The following is a 16,762-nucleotide window of genomic DNA, read 5'->3' as shown; positions in this document are numbered from 1 at the left end:
ACTGTATATTTAGATACAGATTTATCAAAACGATCTGCAGTTTGGAACAAAGAGTTTGGAATAAAGAGAGTAGTACGAATCATTAGTCAGCGGAAAAATAGTTCCAACTTCCAACTACCCAAAAGTTTGACCACTAGCTCCCTGGGCCTACTGATCGATCGCACAATCATGCCAGTAACGTCCACAACTACCCCGGGAAGGAAGGTGCGCAATGGTTTTTCTCCGACCACGCTGAGCCGACGAGCACGGGTGGTGGACGACGGGTTGGAGTCGGAGCCTACCCGTCAGGCCGTCACCTCATCAACCCCTCGTGCGCGCGACCGAGCCCTCCGCCTCCGACCGCCAAACTTCGACACCTTCCACGCAACACGAGCTAGCTGACTGGCCGGCTACTGGACACCAACACCAATCCTCGTCGATCTCCTCTCGACCAACCCCATGCCCCACGCGCGCAGCAGCCCATGACTATATAAACCCGGCCTCGACCTCCATTCCAATCCAGGAAGAGCAGCACCATACAGTGCAACGCAAAGCTCTTCTCCAAACTAACAAGCAAGCCATCGCACCGTCGTCTGATCCCTGATCCTCTCGGCTCGGTACGTTGGTTGAATCCTCTGCCGGAAGCAATGGAGTGCGACGCGCTGTGCACGGCGGCGGCGGCGCTCGCCGACCCGCTGAACTGGGGGAAGGCGGCGGAGGAGCTGGCGGGGAGCCACCTGGAGGAGGTGCAGCGGATGGTGGCGGAGTACCGCCAGCCCGTGGTGCGGATCGAGGGCGCCAGCCTCCGGATCGCGCAGGTCGCCGCGGTGGCCGCCGGCGGCTGCGCCAGGGTCGAGCTCGACGACTCCGCCCGCGGCCGCGTCAAGGCCAGCAGCGACTGGGTCATGGCCAGCATGGCCAACGGCACCGACAGCTACGGCGTCACCACGGGCTTCGGCGCCACCTCCCACCGCCGCACCAAGCAGGGCGGCGCGCTCCAGCAGGAGCTCATCCGCTTCCTCAACGCCGGCGCCTTCGGCACGGGCGCCGACGGCCACGTCCTCCCCGCCCAGGCCACGCGCGCCGCCATGCTCGTCCGCACCAACACGCTCCTCCAGGGCTACTCCGGGATCCGCTTCGAGATCCTCGAGGCCATCGTCAGGCTGCTCAACGCCAACGTCACGCCGTGCCTGCCGCTCCGGGGCACGGTCACCGCGTCCGGCGACCTCGTCCCGCTCTCCTACATCGCCGGCCTCGTCACCGGCCGCGCCAACGCCGTCGCGGTGGCCCCGGACGGCAGCAAGGTGAACGCGGCGGAGGCGTTCAGGATCGCCGGCATCCAGGGCGGCTTCTTCGAGCTGCAGCCCAAGGAAGGGCTTGCCATGGTGAACGGCACGGCCGTCGGCTCCGGACTCGCCTCCACGGTGCTCTTTGAGGCGAACATCCTCGCCGTCCTCGCCGAGGTCCTGTCCGCCGTGTTCTGCGAGGTCATGAACGGCAAGCCCGAGTACACCGACCACCTCACGCACAAGCTCAAGCATCACCCCGGGCAGATCGAGGCCGCCGCCATCATGGAGCACATCCTGGAGGGCAGCTCCTACATGAAGCTCGCCAAGAAGCTTGGCGAGCTCGACCCGCTGATGAAGCCGAAGCAGGACCGGTACGCGCTCCGCACGTCGCCGCAGTGGCTCGGCCCCCAGATCGAGGTCATCCGCGCCGCCACCAAGTCCATCGAGCGCGAGATCAACTCCGTCAACGACAACCCGCTCATCGACGTCTCCCGCGGCAAGGCGCTTCACGGCGGCAACTTCCAGGGCACGCCCATCGGCGTGTCCATGGACAACACCCGCCTCGCCATCGCCGCCATCGGCAAGCTCATGTTCGCGCAGTTCTCGGAGCTCGTCAACGACTTCTACAACAACGGCCTGCCCTCCAACCTGTCCGGCGGGCGCAACCCGAGCCTGGACTACGGCTTCAAGGGCGCCGAGATAGCCATGGCCTCCTACTGCTCCGAGCTGCAGTTCCTGGGCAACCCCGTCACCAACCACGTCGAGAGCGCGGAGCAGCACAACCAGGACGTGAATTCGCTGGGGCTCATCTCCTCCAGGAAGACCGCCGAGGCCATCGACATCCTGAAGCTCATGTCCTCGACGTTCCTGGTCGCGCTGTGCCAGGCCGTCGACCTGCGCCACATCGAGGAGAACGTCAAGAGCGCCGTCAAGAGCTGCGTGACGGCGGTGGCGAGGAGGACCCTGAGCACCAACTCCGCCAACGACCTCCACGCCGCCCGCTTCTGCGAGAAGGACCTGCTCCAGGAGGTCGAGCGCGAGGCGGTGTTCGCGTACGCCGACGACCCCTGCATCGCCAACTACCCGCTGATGAAGAAGCTCCGGAGCGTGCTCGTGGAGCGCGCGCTCGCCAACGGCGCGGCCGAGCTCGACGCGGAGACCTCCGTGCTCGCCAAGGTCGCCCGGTTCGAGGAGGAGCTGCGCGCGGCGCTGCCCGGTGCGGTGGAGGCCGCGCGGGCGGCCGTCGAGGGCGGCGCGGCGGCGGTACCGAACCGGATCTCCGAGTGCCGCTCGTACCCGCTGTACCGGTTCGTGCGGGAGGAGCTCGGGGCGGCGTACCTGACCGGCGAGAAGGCGCGGTCGCCCGGCGAGGAGCTGAACAAGGTGCTGGTGGCCATCAGCCAGGGCAAGCACATCGACCCGCTGCTCGAGTGCCTCAAGGAGTGGAACGGCGAGCCCCTGCCCATCTGCGGAACGGAGCCAGGACGTATGAGCAGAAGAGGCGATGATGTCTCTGAAGCTGACTGATGAGATTTATTCTTTTTGATTGATAGGTTCGTTATTATCCTGCTAAGGACAACATGTGCATGTTTGATTTGCAGGCATGCTCCATAGAGATAAGTAGTTACTCCTACTAACAGATAGTAGTAGCATTAGTGCTTCTAAGATCTGGCCACCTAGCGTAAACACATCAGTGGAGCACCTTCCCAGCCAGGTAGGCCAGTAGTGCGACGACAAGCCCGGCCTGAAGCAGCCTCCCGCATCCGGCTCCAGCCCCGCCGGCGGCCCGCCGCGCCTTCCGCGCACTCCGCACGGCGGCGTAGTAGCGCTTGGGGCTGGCCTCGAACACGGCGCGGGGCACGCGCGCGCCGCCGAGCCCGGGCCCCTTCATGGTCCGGCAGGTGAGCGCGCACGCGGCGCCGCCGAGGAAGGCCACCGCCAGGAGCGCCAGCGCCGCGCACGCCGCGGCGACGCGGCCGCGCGCGAGCCACTCCACGGCGCCGCCCACGAACCTCTCGGCCGCGACGTTGGGGAGCTTCTCGACGGCCGCGGCGGCCAGCCAGCCGTAGGCGCCGCGCAGGAGCCGCGCCGCCGCGTGGACCCACGGCCCCGAGGCTTCGGCCGCGGAGCCCGCGACGGTCCTCGCCGCCTCCGCCGCCGCCGCCGCCGCGGCGGCGCCGGTCGGGAGGCTGTCGGCGGCGGCGGCCCGCGCCGCGGCGAGCCAGGCCCAGAGGTGGGCCACGAGCCACGCGGCCGAGGCTCTGGCCGCCTCGACTGCGGCGTCCCTCGTGACGGCCGCCGGGAGCATCTCGGTGGCCACGGCCCTGGCCGCATCGATCGCACCCGCGACGACGGCCGAGATGTTGGCGATGGGGATGGCCATGGCTGCTGGCTGCCTCCCTTCGCTCTGCCCTCTGGTTTTGGTTTGCTTTGGCTCTCCCCGAGAGCTGGTGAGTGAGTGGACATGGATGGGAGGACCGGCGGGGCTTAAAGCCGGCGCGAGGGGGTAAAAGGGAAACAGCTAGCGAAAAAAGTGGAAAAGGGAAGCAAAGCGGCGCCCACTCGATGGGTTACCGAAGAAAAGCCGCTTGCTTAGCCGGGTTGTGTTGCGCATGTGATCGTGCACAGTTGGAACAGAGGCTTTACCGAGCCATACCATTAGATCGAATCGGGACTTGGGGCCGGCCACTCCAAAGTCATTTGAATTTTGACCCTTCGATGTGAATCAAATGGTAGAGGTCCAACGATCCGCTTCATCATCACTAAATACATGTCGTGTACCAGTGGCATGATGAGGCTTCCCACCATCCTTGTGAAGCATCCAAATGGTTCCATTCAATAAATTCTGCATTCCGGCGTTTCTTAAGATTTGCCTACATATATATGGTATGGCACACTGGTCCTATTTTTTCTTTTTTGCATTTCTCAATTCATATGGTTCAAACGGTACTAATAGATAAAAGAACAAAATATCAGAACATCTTATCATAGTGTAGCAACGCCAGGCAAGGTGCTATGTAGATTTAAATGACAGATAATTTTTAGGGAAACGAAAATTGGCAAAGTTTCAAGAATAAAACGCAGCCCAAATTCATGATACGCTGACTCTGCAGCTACGACCGAACTGAGAACAGACATCCTGCCCCTACATAAGATCAACCGGCTAACCAAATACTAAACTGTAAAGGGGCGTGAACACTTTCCGAGAACGGGTCTGCAACACACAGGAGGGGCACAGGTTACAGGGCCATGGCAGCAACCACCGATGCAACCGCGGCAGCTGGACCGGCAGAGTGGAGCAAGCCGAAATAGAGCGCCGCGTTCGCCTCGAACGCGGAACGAAGGATCATGAGGCCGCCGGCACCTGGCGCCGCCATCATGGCCCCGGCCGCGGCGGGCGCGAAGCAGAATGCGAGGCACAGCCCCACCGCGAGGGCCACGGCGACGATCCTGCCCTTCTTCGAGTTGAAGAAGGTGGCGGCGGCCGCCGCCGCCCTCTTCAGGGTCTCGTACACCGAGGCGGCAGCGGAGGCAGCCGCGCGGAACAGGGTGGAGAAGAAGCTCGCCCCCGCGTGCGCTGCTCTGGCGATGGACGCCGATACCACGAATGCAGTGGTGGAATTGGGGACAAATTTAAGGGGGACGGATAAATATATATGTGGTTCAAGAATTTAATAATTTATCCTAATTTTTCATTATCCACCCAAGCATACGCTAGCTAGCAAAGTATAGTAATAAACTACGCAATAGCAATACACAAAAGCAAATAACTTGCAAAAGTGATCAATATATCTTACTTGTTGATTTAAATTTCACGGCGCGATTCTTCATCGTATGGAAGGCATCGATAATTGAATATGTCGTGACCTTCATTGCATTCTCTCTTTCGATATAGAGTACCAGGCAATTTCTTAAAAAAATCATCTTCCATCTTGTTTTGTCGTCTAGTCTTATTAATTTTTATTGCTGAAAATGCGCGTTCTGTAGTTGCAGTTGAAACTGGTAAAGTAAGAATAAGGCGAATCAACCTGCACATGAAAAAAGAAATATTACTAATTGATGTTATAATTTTCTAGTTAAGTAATTAAGTATCTATAATATAAAATAAGAGCATACCTATGAATCAAATGATAATCATCTGCTTTTTTAGTTTCTACAAGTCGATGACAAAGATCAGCTGCACTTGTTAAATTTTGAAACTTTGGATTGGTGGGTACATCAAGCTCGTAATAACATAGTTGACATCTTAAGTTGGCTCTCTCTTGTTTAAAAAATCAGCAGGATAGAACTTTGAAGCTAGAGAGCACACTGTATCAATGTTGAATGAACTGAATGAATCACTTGGATCCAAAGATGTACACAAAATGAGAAGCTCTGTTGCTTGTGCACTGAATCTGCAATTCAACCCTTATGCTTGTTGATCTATGGCAATAGTGAAGATATCATATCTATAGTGTTGCTCAAATGTAGTCTCATTGGGTGCCCGAGATCTAATGAAATCTCCATATAAGTCTTTCATATATGGACAAACAATCCCTTATTTCAAACAAAAAGATGTCACATCACTAATAAGCTGGCTCCAACCTTGGTCTCTTAACTCCTGAATCAATCTTTTTGTGGTGGCTACATCATCCATAACATTCACAATATCTTATGACTTATGCTGTAACATTTTGCAAAGCATGTCTGTTATGCCCATAATTTCTTTCATAACATGCAAAATGAATACAAAATCAAATATCATCATCAATGTAACAACATCAGCAGCCTTCCCTCTAACTGAAGCCTTAGTCCCTGGATCTTTTGTATTAGCAATATCCTTGAGCACTAAGTATATAGGTTTGTACAACCTTAAAAAACTGCAAATAGAGTCATAATGAAAGCTCCACCTAGTCTCACCTGCCCACTTTAAAGTTCCAATTTGGTTAGCTCCACTTCCAGTTTCCAGCTCCCTAAGATCAATAAGATTTTCCATTTCAGCTATTTGATAAGTACGCAAGTCATCATTTCTCTTACTAGAAGACACAACAGTGTTAACAACAAAACTAAGATGATAAAAAAAATTAGAAACCTCTGGCACTTCCTTAGATGCAGCAACAAGAGCTAATTGTAATTGATGAGCAAAACAATGGACATAATATGCATAAGGACAATCTGCAAGAAATTTTGCTTGTAGCCCTTTCCACTCTCCACGCATGTTACTAGCACCATCATACCCTTGTCCTCGAATATTTTGAACATCTAATTTATGGCTAGCTAATAAAGAGCATATCTCTTTCTTAAGTGTTGCAGATGTTGTATCATGAACATGAGCAATATCAAGAAAGCGTTCTTGAATGAAGCCATCTTTATCAACAAAAGGAACAACAAGTGCCATTTGTTCTCTAGCAGATTCATCTCTAGATTCATCAACAATCAAGCAAAATTTTGCATCACCAATCTCATCATGAATTAACTTTTAGATTTTAGAAGCCATAATATCAAGGATTTCTTTCTGAATCATCGGTGAGGTGTATTTTGCATTACCTAGAGCATTACCTAGAACAACTGCCTTGACCTCGTCATCATATTCAGCTAGAAGTTTTACCATCTCAAGAAAGCCTCGGTTCTTTGAATCTGTAGATTCATCATGTCCACGGAAAGCACAAGTTTGGAATGCTAACATCCGGACAATGTCAATTGTTACTCTTAGTCGAAGCCTATTTCGCTTGACATCTTCGGTTGATCGCTTCACCACCGTCCTTTTAAGCTGCCCACTTGGTTGATTCTTTAAATTATTATAGCATGTAACATTATAACTATGAGCAGAGTTACTATCTTTTCCCATGTGAGATATGAATGCACAATCCTTTCCTTTCACCTTTTTTCCAAGAATTGAAACCCTTCACTGTAAACACATCTGATCCTGCCTTTCCTGATGGTTTCTTAGAAAATAAATAGCAAGGAAAGCAAAATGCCGCATCTTTTGTAGGAGAGTATTCTAACCAAGGAAACGCTTTGAATTAATGTGACTGAAAGCAACGTCGATAGATTTGGGACCAGAATATGGATACTTATCCTTCATAAATTGGAACGGACCATGCATGATGTATATTCTGCAAGCTTGATCTTGTTCATCAAGAGGATAGTCCTAAATTTGACAACGTAAACCATGATCACGTTCTACAATCAGAACACTAGCATCTGAATTTAATCTCTGAACTTTAGGGGGAGCTGGAGCTAGATCCTCTTCTAATTGAGGATTTTGATCAACAATATCATTATCATTTTGCTCTTCTACATGTGTATTTTTGTAGAAAGAAAAAAGTGTAACCTTTCTTTTAGGCCTTGCATTGGTTTCCTACAGAGGTTTGGCATAATTTCATCAAAAGATTCTATGCTATTTTGAGACAAGATAGTTTAGGGCACATGGATTAAGAAAATAGAATTTGCTTACATTGGTTTGAATTGGAGGAGGAACGTGCTGCTCATCGGTGGACGTGGTGTCTGCGAGTGTGACTGTGACCTGCTCCTGCTCCTGCTCGCCCTCGCCGTCCATCGGTTGGCGCAGCTGGCCGGCTCACCGGCTGCCTGTGCTTGGCCCAGGCGCACCACGCATGCACGATGTCGCTCTCCAGTCTGGCACGCGGCGTCACATCGGGACTCGGGAGGCGGCAAGCGAGGCGGAAGCAAATAGCAGATTGATTTGGAAAATTGGAAAGGAAACATCGGGCAGGGCTGGGAGCTCCGATTGAACTTCAGGGAAAAAAGTAGTTGGGCTACTGGGCATCTGGGCCTTCATGGGCTGTGGTACTATTTTTTTTTATTTGGGGGGGGGGGCTGCCCCCCCCCCCCCAATTCCGCCACTACGCGGACGCCGCGGCACAGACGGCCTTCATGGCCGCATTAGCAACGGCGCGAACCTTGCTCACAAAACCTCCCATCGCTGACGAATGGCTAATTGGGCACCGCATGCAGATGGTTGAGAATTCGAGATGGGAACACGAGATGATGGAAGCGGCTGATCTTTGGTGTAATTTTATAGGGCGAGCCCGACACTTCGCATGCTCCTCCTAGATCAACTCTTGGGAATGCATGCAGGCGGTCATAATTGCTGCATCCAGGTCTCTCGGCCTCGAGGATACCAAGGGTTCTGGTACTCCAAAAGATGATCGAGTTTCCATCAATGGCAGGCAGTGGTATGTGCAACAAAGTGGGTCCAACTTGCTAGCAATTTGCTCTTCTACGGGCCTTCAATGCATTTAGCTGGCCTGACGAACTTCCAATTCTTGAATGCTACTCTCTCCGTCCTAGTATATAAGGGCACCCGCAGTGTTGGCGGGTTTGGAATATCATTTCACTAATGAGGCTTGATTTCACTTTGCGCTCCAATGTACAAGCATTGATGCTGGAAAGATCATGGGGCCATCCTGAAATAAAAAATGTGAGCTCGGTCCAACCACCCTTTCCACCGCTACTTCCGTTCGCACGAGAAATTCCCCTTCACCTTCCCCCTTTCTTCCCCCGATGAACCTTAGCACAAAAACTCCCAAAAATCGATCTCGTTGCCCCTAGTATCTCATCAAATTGAGTCCCCTCCCAGATTCGGGCTCACCAAGCTATTGTGCTCCTGAATCAGGAGGGAATCGGATGGAATTGTATCTCCTGCGGCGCGGCACATGCGAGGCGACGGGACGACGCTGCTCCCGCGGCGGCACCGGACGAGTCTGCTTGCAGCCGGCAGCGGCCCCGGATGAGGCTGCTCGTGGACATGCGGGCACCGGACAAGGCTTGCTGCGGTGGGCGGCACGGGACCTGGCCCACGGTGCTTTGAGTCTAAACGGTATTTCAGGTGTATTTCAATCCACTCATAGTGCTGTACATGGTTGTCTCTTTTTTTTACACATGAGATTCTCCCATAGTTGTGTACGTAAAATTAGATGGGTTCTTAAACATAGCAGTACACGCGAGATACAACACATGAAAGGAATTTATGCATTAATAAAGAGTAAATTAGTATAATTTGACAAGGATAGGATGAAAGTAGAACTATTTCATTGGCAAAATAAAGACAGCTAAGATTGATTTTCTCCAAATCGCTCCCATATGTGCTCAACCAAGTCATCCTACATGATGTCACAAAGTGATCGCATTTGCCACATACGTGCTGGGTTACGTAAAATGGCAAAGCGAGCTTGCAAAACCCCAAAAGCCCGTTCAACATCTTTCCGTGCTCCTTTTTTATGTGCTGCAAATAATTTGTCTTTGTCACATTGAGGCAAGGGAGTTATTTTCACCAATGTTGCCCATTCTGGATATATACCATCTGCCAAGTAGTACCCCATATTATACTCAATTCCATTGACCATGAACTCAACTTCTGGAGCTCTTCCTTGTGGTACTTGAGTGAACAAATTTGATTGATTTAGGACGTTGATGTCATTGTTTGCCCCAGCTGTACCAAAAAATGCATACCATATCTAAAGGTCCTGTGATGCAACAGCTTCTAGCATTACAGTAGGAGCTTTATGGTCACCACGAGTATATCCTTTCTATCCCACTGGACAGTTTTTCCATTGCCAATGCATGCAATCTAGACTTCCCAGCATTCCTGGAAAACCACGAGCTTCACCTATATGAAGTAATCACTGAATGTCCTGACTAGTGGGTCCGTGTAGGTAATTTTCTCCAAAATTTTCAATAACACCTTTGCAGAAATGTTTCATGCACTCAATAGTAGTTGTTTCAACTATTCTAAAATTCTCATCCCACATATTAGCTGAAGTTCCATATGCCAACATCCGCATACCAATTGTGCATTTATGTAAAGATAACAGTCCTTCCTTTCCAAATGCATCATTCCTTTGACAGAAATATGGAGACCAATTACTAAGGGTGTCAACAATATGCAGAAATAGGTGTTTTCTTATCCTATACCTTTGGCGAAATTGGACATCATTGTAAACTGGATTTTCTATGAAGTAATCAGCTTCCACTCTTTTATTTGCACTTTCACGATCTCTTTTTATGTGCTTTCTAGAGAAATTGCGATGATGATTAGACATACCTCTCTGTTGTGCCTCAATTTGAGCTCAGAATTTTTCCTCTATTTGAGCTTCTATTGGGTCATTCATGTATTCCTAGAAGTACTGTTGGATGTTCACAGCATTACTTGATCCTTCAGCAGCGTTGCTTGATCGTTCAAGAGCAATGCTTGATCTTTCTGGAGCAGTGCTTGATCCTTCAGAAGTATTGCTTGATCCTTCAGGAGCAGTGCTTGATCCTTCAGGAGCATCAGAATGTGAGTTTGAGTCCATAGCAATCGAGGGAGGAGTGGATGGAAGCAATGACTAGGTGGGGGAAGGGGTGCTCGTGTCGTGGAAGCTATGACTGGGTGGGGAGGGACTGAGCATTCATATCCTATTTGTAGGAGGGAATAGGTCTCACAACAGCTACTTCCCTTCCAACGGCTAGTTTTCTTCCAATAGCTACTTTCCTTTCCAATAGTTAGTATCCTTTCCAACAGCTAGTGTCCTTTCCAACAGCTAGTTGCCTTTTCAACAGCTAGTGTCCTTTCCAACAGCTAGTGGATTCTGATATGTATTTTGACGTGCAGATACAATTTGATTTAGAATGAACAAGGTTTCTTTTATTAGCCAATAATTGAAGATACAAGTTCATAGAAAATAAATGACTGAAATAAAAATCTACTTGAACACACACAATTTGGATTTAGGATGAACAAGGCATTTTACAGTACCCAATAATTGAAGATACAAGCACATAGAAAATAAGTCAACTAGAATGAAAATCTACTTAAACAGATACAATTGGTAGTACAACTGGAGCTAAGCAATCTAGTCTTCCTAAACTAGTCCAAGATCCCTAGCTAAGTAATCTAGCAATCATTTGTGTCGTGCCTTAGCAACATCATCATAATTTCTAGTGTCTTTCTCAAGTAATTGCATGTACTTAGCCAACTTTTCAAATTGTGTCCTATCTTTTTCCACTGCAGCCTTTTCTTTGTCTGCTATAGCCTGTTCTTTTTCAGCTTCAGCTTGAATAAGTGCAGCATCAGCCATTTTCTCTGCAACAATCGACTTGCACAATTGAAGTTCATTGAATGCTTTCATACTTTCTTATGTGAAAATGGCTCCATCTAAATTCTGGCACTTGGCTTTTCCTTTATTTTTCTTTTCAGCCTTAGCAGCCTTTTGACCTTGAGGGCGACGAACTTCATCATCTACATCTTCAGTTTCTTGAGTTGAAGAAGTGTAAGCACCTGATTCATTGAGTCTAGCTCTTTTCTGCATCTCTTCAACTGGGTGAGGAGATCTTTTACTCCATTTTGGTTGGTCCTTTAACACCATCCACCAATGTTCAAATTCAAAGGGTCTTTTCTTTTTGGCAACCTTTTTTTACTTTGCACAAACCTTCTCCATGATCTGATCTTCAGAATGACCGCGGGGATATATGCTGCAGATATCATTGTAGACTCCATTGAACTTGTTAATGTGAGGGATAGTCTTGTCCAGTGTTCTTTGCACTACACAGTTGTTCTCTTTTGCCCTTCAGGTGCATGCCTGTTGTACTCATCTGCAACATCCTTCCAATATCGACCTGTCTTCTTTCCATTGCCTAAAATTGGATCATTTGAATTTTTTAACCAAGAACTTACTCGGCATAGGTCATCCTCTTGATTCTAAATTATACGCCTTCCTTTCTTTTCAGCCTTATCTTCACTTGCATCACTCCACTCCTCTATTTCAGTTACAGGATCTGAAGGAAATGATGGTCCTGAAGCTAAAGGAGATGAAGCGATTAGGCTGCTCTCATCACCTCGCGAGCCGCTGCCTCCGCTACCTGGAAAGAAGGCCATCGATCCCACTGGAGATGCTGGACCATTGCCTACAAATCCTCCAAGCACTCTTGGCAGGTACTGCCCAATATTGCCTGGGTACAGACCTCCATGGTAGCTTGCTGGTGCGGGCGACAAGCTCGAGTAGCTTGGATTGCTATTGTGTGGGTAATGACCATGGAAGCTTGGATGAATATGCGGTGGTGGGTAGTTCAAGGGATAATGGTGTGGCTGAAAATTCGGGTGGTGGTGGTGGTGCTGCTTTGTATTTGTGTCTTTTGGATCTGATGAACTAAAAATTGAGGAGTTGAGGAGGTTTGTGAAGCTTCCTGAAGAGGAATTCTCCATGTCTGGCTGGTCTGTAGCAGTTCATATGTGTATATATATATATATATAGAAGTTGGATGCAACGGTCTGCTTGTTGTGTGACCGTTGGTGTGTAATAAATAAAAGCCAACGGTCATGTACTTTGATATATTAGTTTATTCATTTGGAAGATTGAGCATCGGAGAATGAATTGGCAAGGATGCCAGCAATTTTTTACTGGGCGTCACATGCTGCAGTGTGAAAAGCGATGCCCGGAGTGGAGAGAGAGTATCGGGGCATCGTTTTTTACCAACACTGTGGCTGCTCTAAGGGTCTGTTTGATTTCCATGGTCTAAAAATTAAACCTACACCTTTAGCCCTCTTTTAGATCTTGAAAACCCAACAAGTGATCTAAAAATGCAATCTCTAAAGTTTAGACCTCGTAATACCCCATTAGCCCCTCCAAAATATGCAAAAAGGGACTAAAGTGGTCAGGGTGCAAAAGACACACCCTACTCTCCCACCAACCCTCTCTCCACCACCCATGGGCATTAATTAGGGTAAAGGTATCTTTTCAACATCTTGATCTAAACTTTAAACCTTTGGAACCAAACAACAAAAGAGTCTAAATTTTAGCCTTTCTTTTGAGGGGCTAATCTTTAGCCCTTCAATTAAAGTTTAGCCCAAGATATCCAAATAGGCCTGAAGGTGTAACCACCTCTAGTTTAAAGACCAAAGAACATATTTAATTCTCTATCAGTATTACTGTATTAATATAAGTGCATATAGAGAGGCATATCTTATATTATGGAACTTGAGTAAAAAGTAGTTACGTCTTATATATTAGAAAGGAGGAGTAGTTTGCTACTCGTAGCTCAAGAATGGATGGTTTCAAGTACTCCATTTGTCTATGAATATAAAACATAATATTTTGGTTAGTAAAAAATCCTCAAATAATATTTTTTCTTTTATTTTCTTACATTCTTTTACAAATTAATGCTATAAAATCAACATCATTTTAGAAGCACAATGAAATATCCGAATCATCTCTAAACTCAGACTGACATAGATATACTACTATTCCTACCAGTGCAAATTAGGTCAGTCACAGTGAAGTTTTATGAGAAGTTTTATGAACATTAAATATCACGTCACATCATAAATTTGGTGATATGGCAAGTCATTAAGAGGAGAGATGAGGGAGAGTTTGAGGGGAGTTTCATCACATAACACTCATCCGGCACAGTTACCCAAGTTCTCATTTTTGGTAACTGTGCCCTGCCCCATCCTAATTCTACAATCGACCGGAGGATTCGAAAGTCACGGTTAATCACACACGCATCCCAACCACCAGTTTCATTTTCACCCAAGTCCCTATAATAAGGTTCCCACATGGTGGCCCCCACAATATTCCATTTATATTTTTAATTTCTCTTCCCCCGTTTGCGTCTCCTCTCTTTGTCTCCATCTTCCCAGACCAGATTTATTTTATTTTATTCTATGTATAAATTTCGTCCCAATTTTTCTTCTATAACTTTTGATCTACCTTTTTCTCCCTCCCATTTTTTTCTCATCATTTTTATTCGTTGGAATTTTGATCATAATTTTTCTTTAAAATTTTGTTTCCAAATTTTGTCCCTTTTTGAAAAGTTTTTTCATAACTTTTGTTATCGATTTTTTCTTTCCAAGTTTTCTGCAATCAACATTTTCTTTTATTTTGAATTTTCTTCATAATATTGACTTCCAATTTTTTCTTTTCAAATAATGTTTCTGAACATTTTTCTTTTTATAATTTTTTATTAAAATTGTTATTACAAATTTTGCTCCCAAAATTTTCAGCATAACTATTGCTATATTGTATATATTTGTCACAAAGCTTTTGTATTTTTTTGTTTCAAATTTTGCTCCCAAATTTTGATTCAGAATTTTTATCAACTTTTATTCTGAAATTACTTTTTGGTTTTTCTTTCCTATTTTTCTTTTCTCCATTTTTTTGTTCAGAAAAATTTGCACAACTTTGTGTCGATCCATATTTTTTTATTATACAAACTTCACCACGCAGTATAATTCTTTTATGTTAAATTAATGTGTCAGATGGTGGGGTGCACCCATGCGGGGATCAGAAGTTCATCAGAGGAGGCTAGCGTGGGTTGGCGAACAATGGACCAGTTAGTTGGTGGGCGGAGCCGAAAAGAGAATATGGTGGGACCCATCATTCCCATGAGAGCAAAAGATCTAGTCTGAAATCGACTGTACCGAGATAAATTTATGGGCGGCTATAAATCATCCTATCCCGTAACTATGCAATGAAACTATGAAACTATGCATTAAGACTGACGTTATACGGTTCCTCAGGGATGTTAACTTTAATGCTACTAGTGCTAATTTCAGGCCGGTGCGGATACTCAATTCAGATAAAAAAAATAGAAACCTTATACTAACCAACAAACCCCTTAGATCCTTCAAAAAAAACAAAAACAAACCCCTTAGATAACCAAGGTACGTAATGTACCCAGGTTGCAAGCAAGGGCTCTTGCTCAATGAGGTCATTTAACTCACAAAAAAGGCCCACTACATAGGTGAACATTGCACAATATTGGTTGTCTCATAAAACCTTAATAGTTAGTACTCATCACTGACATCAATTGACTAGCCGCATGAAAATTGCCACATATAATTGTTCACTGCCAAAAAAAATTGTAGAAAACGCAAAGTAATTAAGAAGAATAGAAACCATTTTAATGCCTCTGGAATATTTATGATCATTGACATGCCTCGGCGGTGAAGGGATTTTGAAACGTGCAAGAAGCTACTCTGCTTACTTCACCTTCTTGCTCTAAGAAGGTAAATTGAGGTATATAACTTCCTCCACATTTCTTGGTTGTTTCACACCTTGTGGATTCTTGCACATTTGTTGGCCCTTTCACATATTTACGAGCCTCTTTGGCATCGGTCAGATATGATACGAGCCTCAGTTCATGAACAAGTCCTGCCACTAGACCGGACACTCGCGCGACCCGTGATGATTTCAACCCGAGAGCATGCTGCAGCGACACAAAATGGAGATGGACTCGACAATTTCAGCGCGCTAAAATCCGCTGTCAAGCGGAACCTCTCCTGGCGCTATAGCTGCTATAGCAGGAAGCAATGTAGTAGCTGGTGGTTATTCTGAACCTTGCTACATTGAACAGAAAAGGGATAGTACATCATTATTCATTCAGAGCTCCGACGCTCAAAGAAACAAACTTGGTTGGGGAACTCAGTCAGAGGAAGACCGCCAGACCGGTACATGCAAGGATCAAGGATTAACCAGCAAGAGCGTCATGTTCAGATGGCAATCCCGCTGTAGCGGCCGCAGCGCATCACGCGCCGAAACCGAAGCCAAATGCTTCAGCCGCGAGCAGGCTGAAATAAAACGCCGGGTTCGCCTGGCCTCGAAAGCCGACCTGAGGATCCGCTGAGAGGCGCCGCCGCCACCTGGAGCCTTCGTCACAATGGGCCCGGCCGGTGCACCAGCAGCCGGCGCGGCACAGAACGCGGAGTACAAACCCGCCGCGACGGCCACGACGGCGATGGCCGCCTTGACCTCTGCCGGGATCACCAGACCCAGGAGCTTCTCCACGAGCGGGATGAACCTGACTATGAACTTGATATCCGCGACGACTGATGCCGCCGCCGCCGCTGGATTAGTGACCCAAGCGGACGCAAGCTCCGGCAGCGCGGCGAAGGCCTCTCGCGCGCCGGCCGAGACGGCGGCATCGAGGGCGGCCGCGACGGTAGCGGCGAACGACGAGGCGCCCCCGCGGAGCGCCGCCGCCACAGCGTCGAACCTGCTCTTCACGGCCGCGGCCGCGCCGCTGCCGAGGAGCTGCTTCACGAGCTCCACCACCTTGTTGCCGGCGGCGTAGGCGGCAAGCTTCAGGGCCCCGTAGGCCGGGACAAGGGCCGAAGAAGCAGCTGCTGAGGCTGCGGCGAGCAGCCCGGACACGTAGCTCACCGCCGTCTCGGCCGCTCTCTGGATGGACGCGAGCACCGCGGATGCCGCCTTCTGGACGGACGCGAGCGCCATGGATGCCGCACCACGGGCGCCGGCCTTCTTGGCCGCGTCCTCCAAGATACCGCCGGAACCGCTTTTCTTCTCTGCAGCGGCGTTGGCGTTGGCGGCATGGCTTTGCTCCGCAGCGGCGTCGGCGGAGTCCCAGTCACCGGCGGAGAGAAAGGAAAAGAAGTCGCCAAGCTTGCTGGCGAAACCGCCCATTGCTAACAACCTCGTGGCGTCGGAGTTGTGAATTGTGATAGGAGCGAAGTGGATGGTCGAGAGGATTATTTCGTGTGATTTATATAGCACACA

The 16,762-nt window shown here is 48.6% G+C and overlaps 3 protein-coding genes and 1 pseudogene across 3 annotated transcripts; 1 reads left to right on the top strand and 3 right to left on the bottom strand.

Annotated features, from left to right (window-relative positions):
- The first annotated feature begins 240 nt into the window (after positions 1-240).
- LOC112873613 (phenylalanine ammonia-lyase-like) lies at positions 241-2,822 on the top strand. Its single transcript, XM_025936621.1, has one exon. The coding sequence runs from the start codon at positions 627-629 to the stop codon at positions 2,793-2,795; it is 2,169 nt and encodes a 722-aa protein (XP_025792406.1). The 5' UTR covers positions 241-626; the 3' UTR covers positions 2,796-2,822.
- Positions 2,777-4,085, bottom strand: LOC112873614. Its single transcript, XM_025936622.1, has one exon. It carries the CDS (start codon positions 3,649-3,651, stop codon positions 2,959-2,961), a length of 693 nt encoding a protein of 230 aa, XP_025792407.1. The 5' UTR covers positions 3,652-4,085; the 3' UTR covers positions 2,777-2,958.
- A 5,288-nt stretch (positions 4,086-9,373) lies between these two features.
- Positions 9,374-10,564, bottom strand: LOC112873257 (annotated as a pseudogene).
- Positions 10,565-15,709: 5,145 nt separating this feature from the next.
- LOC112873256 (ice-structuring glycoprotein-like) lies at positions 15,710-16,669 on the bottom strand. The gene has a single exon (XM_025936255.1). The coding sequence runs from the start codon at positions 16,667-16,669 to the stop codon at positions 15,710-15,712; it is 960 nt and encodes a 319-aa protein (XP_025792040.1).
- Between the last annotated feature and the right edge of the window lie 93 nt (positions 16,670-16,762).

The sequence above is a fragment of the Panicum hallii genome, chromosome 9 (assembly GCF_002211085.1).
Source record: "Panicum hallii strain FIL2 chromosome 9, PHallii_v3.1, whole genome shotgun sequence".
NCBI classification, from domain to species: domain Eukaryota; kingdom Viridiplantae; phylum Streptophyta; class Magnoliopsida; order Poales; family Poaceae; genus Panicum; species Panicum hallii.
Note: the sequence above shows the minus strand (reverse complement) of the source record. Positions and strands in the feature narration are given on the sequence as shown.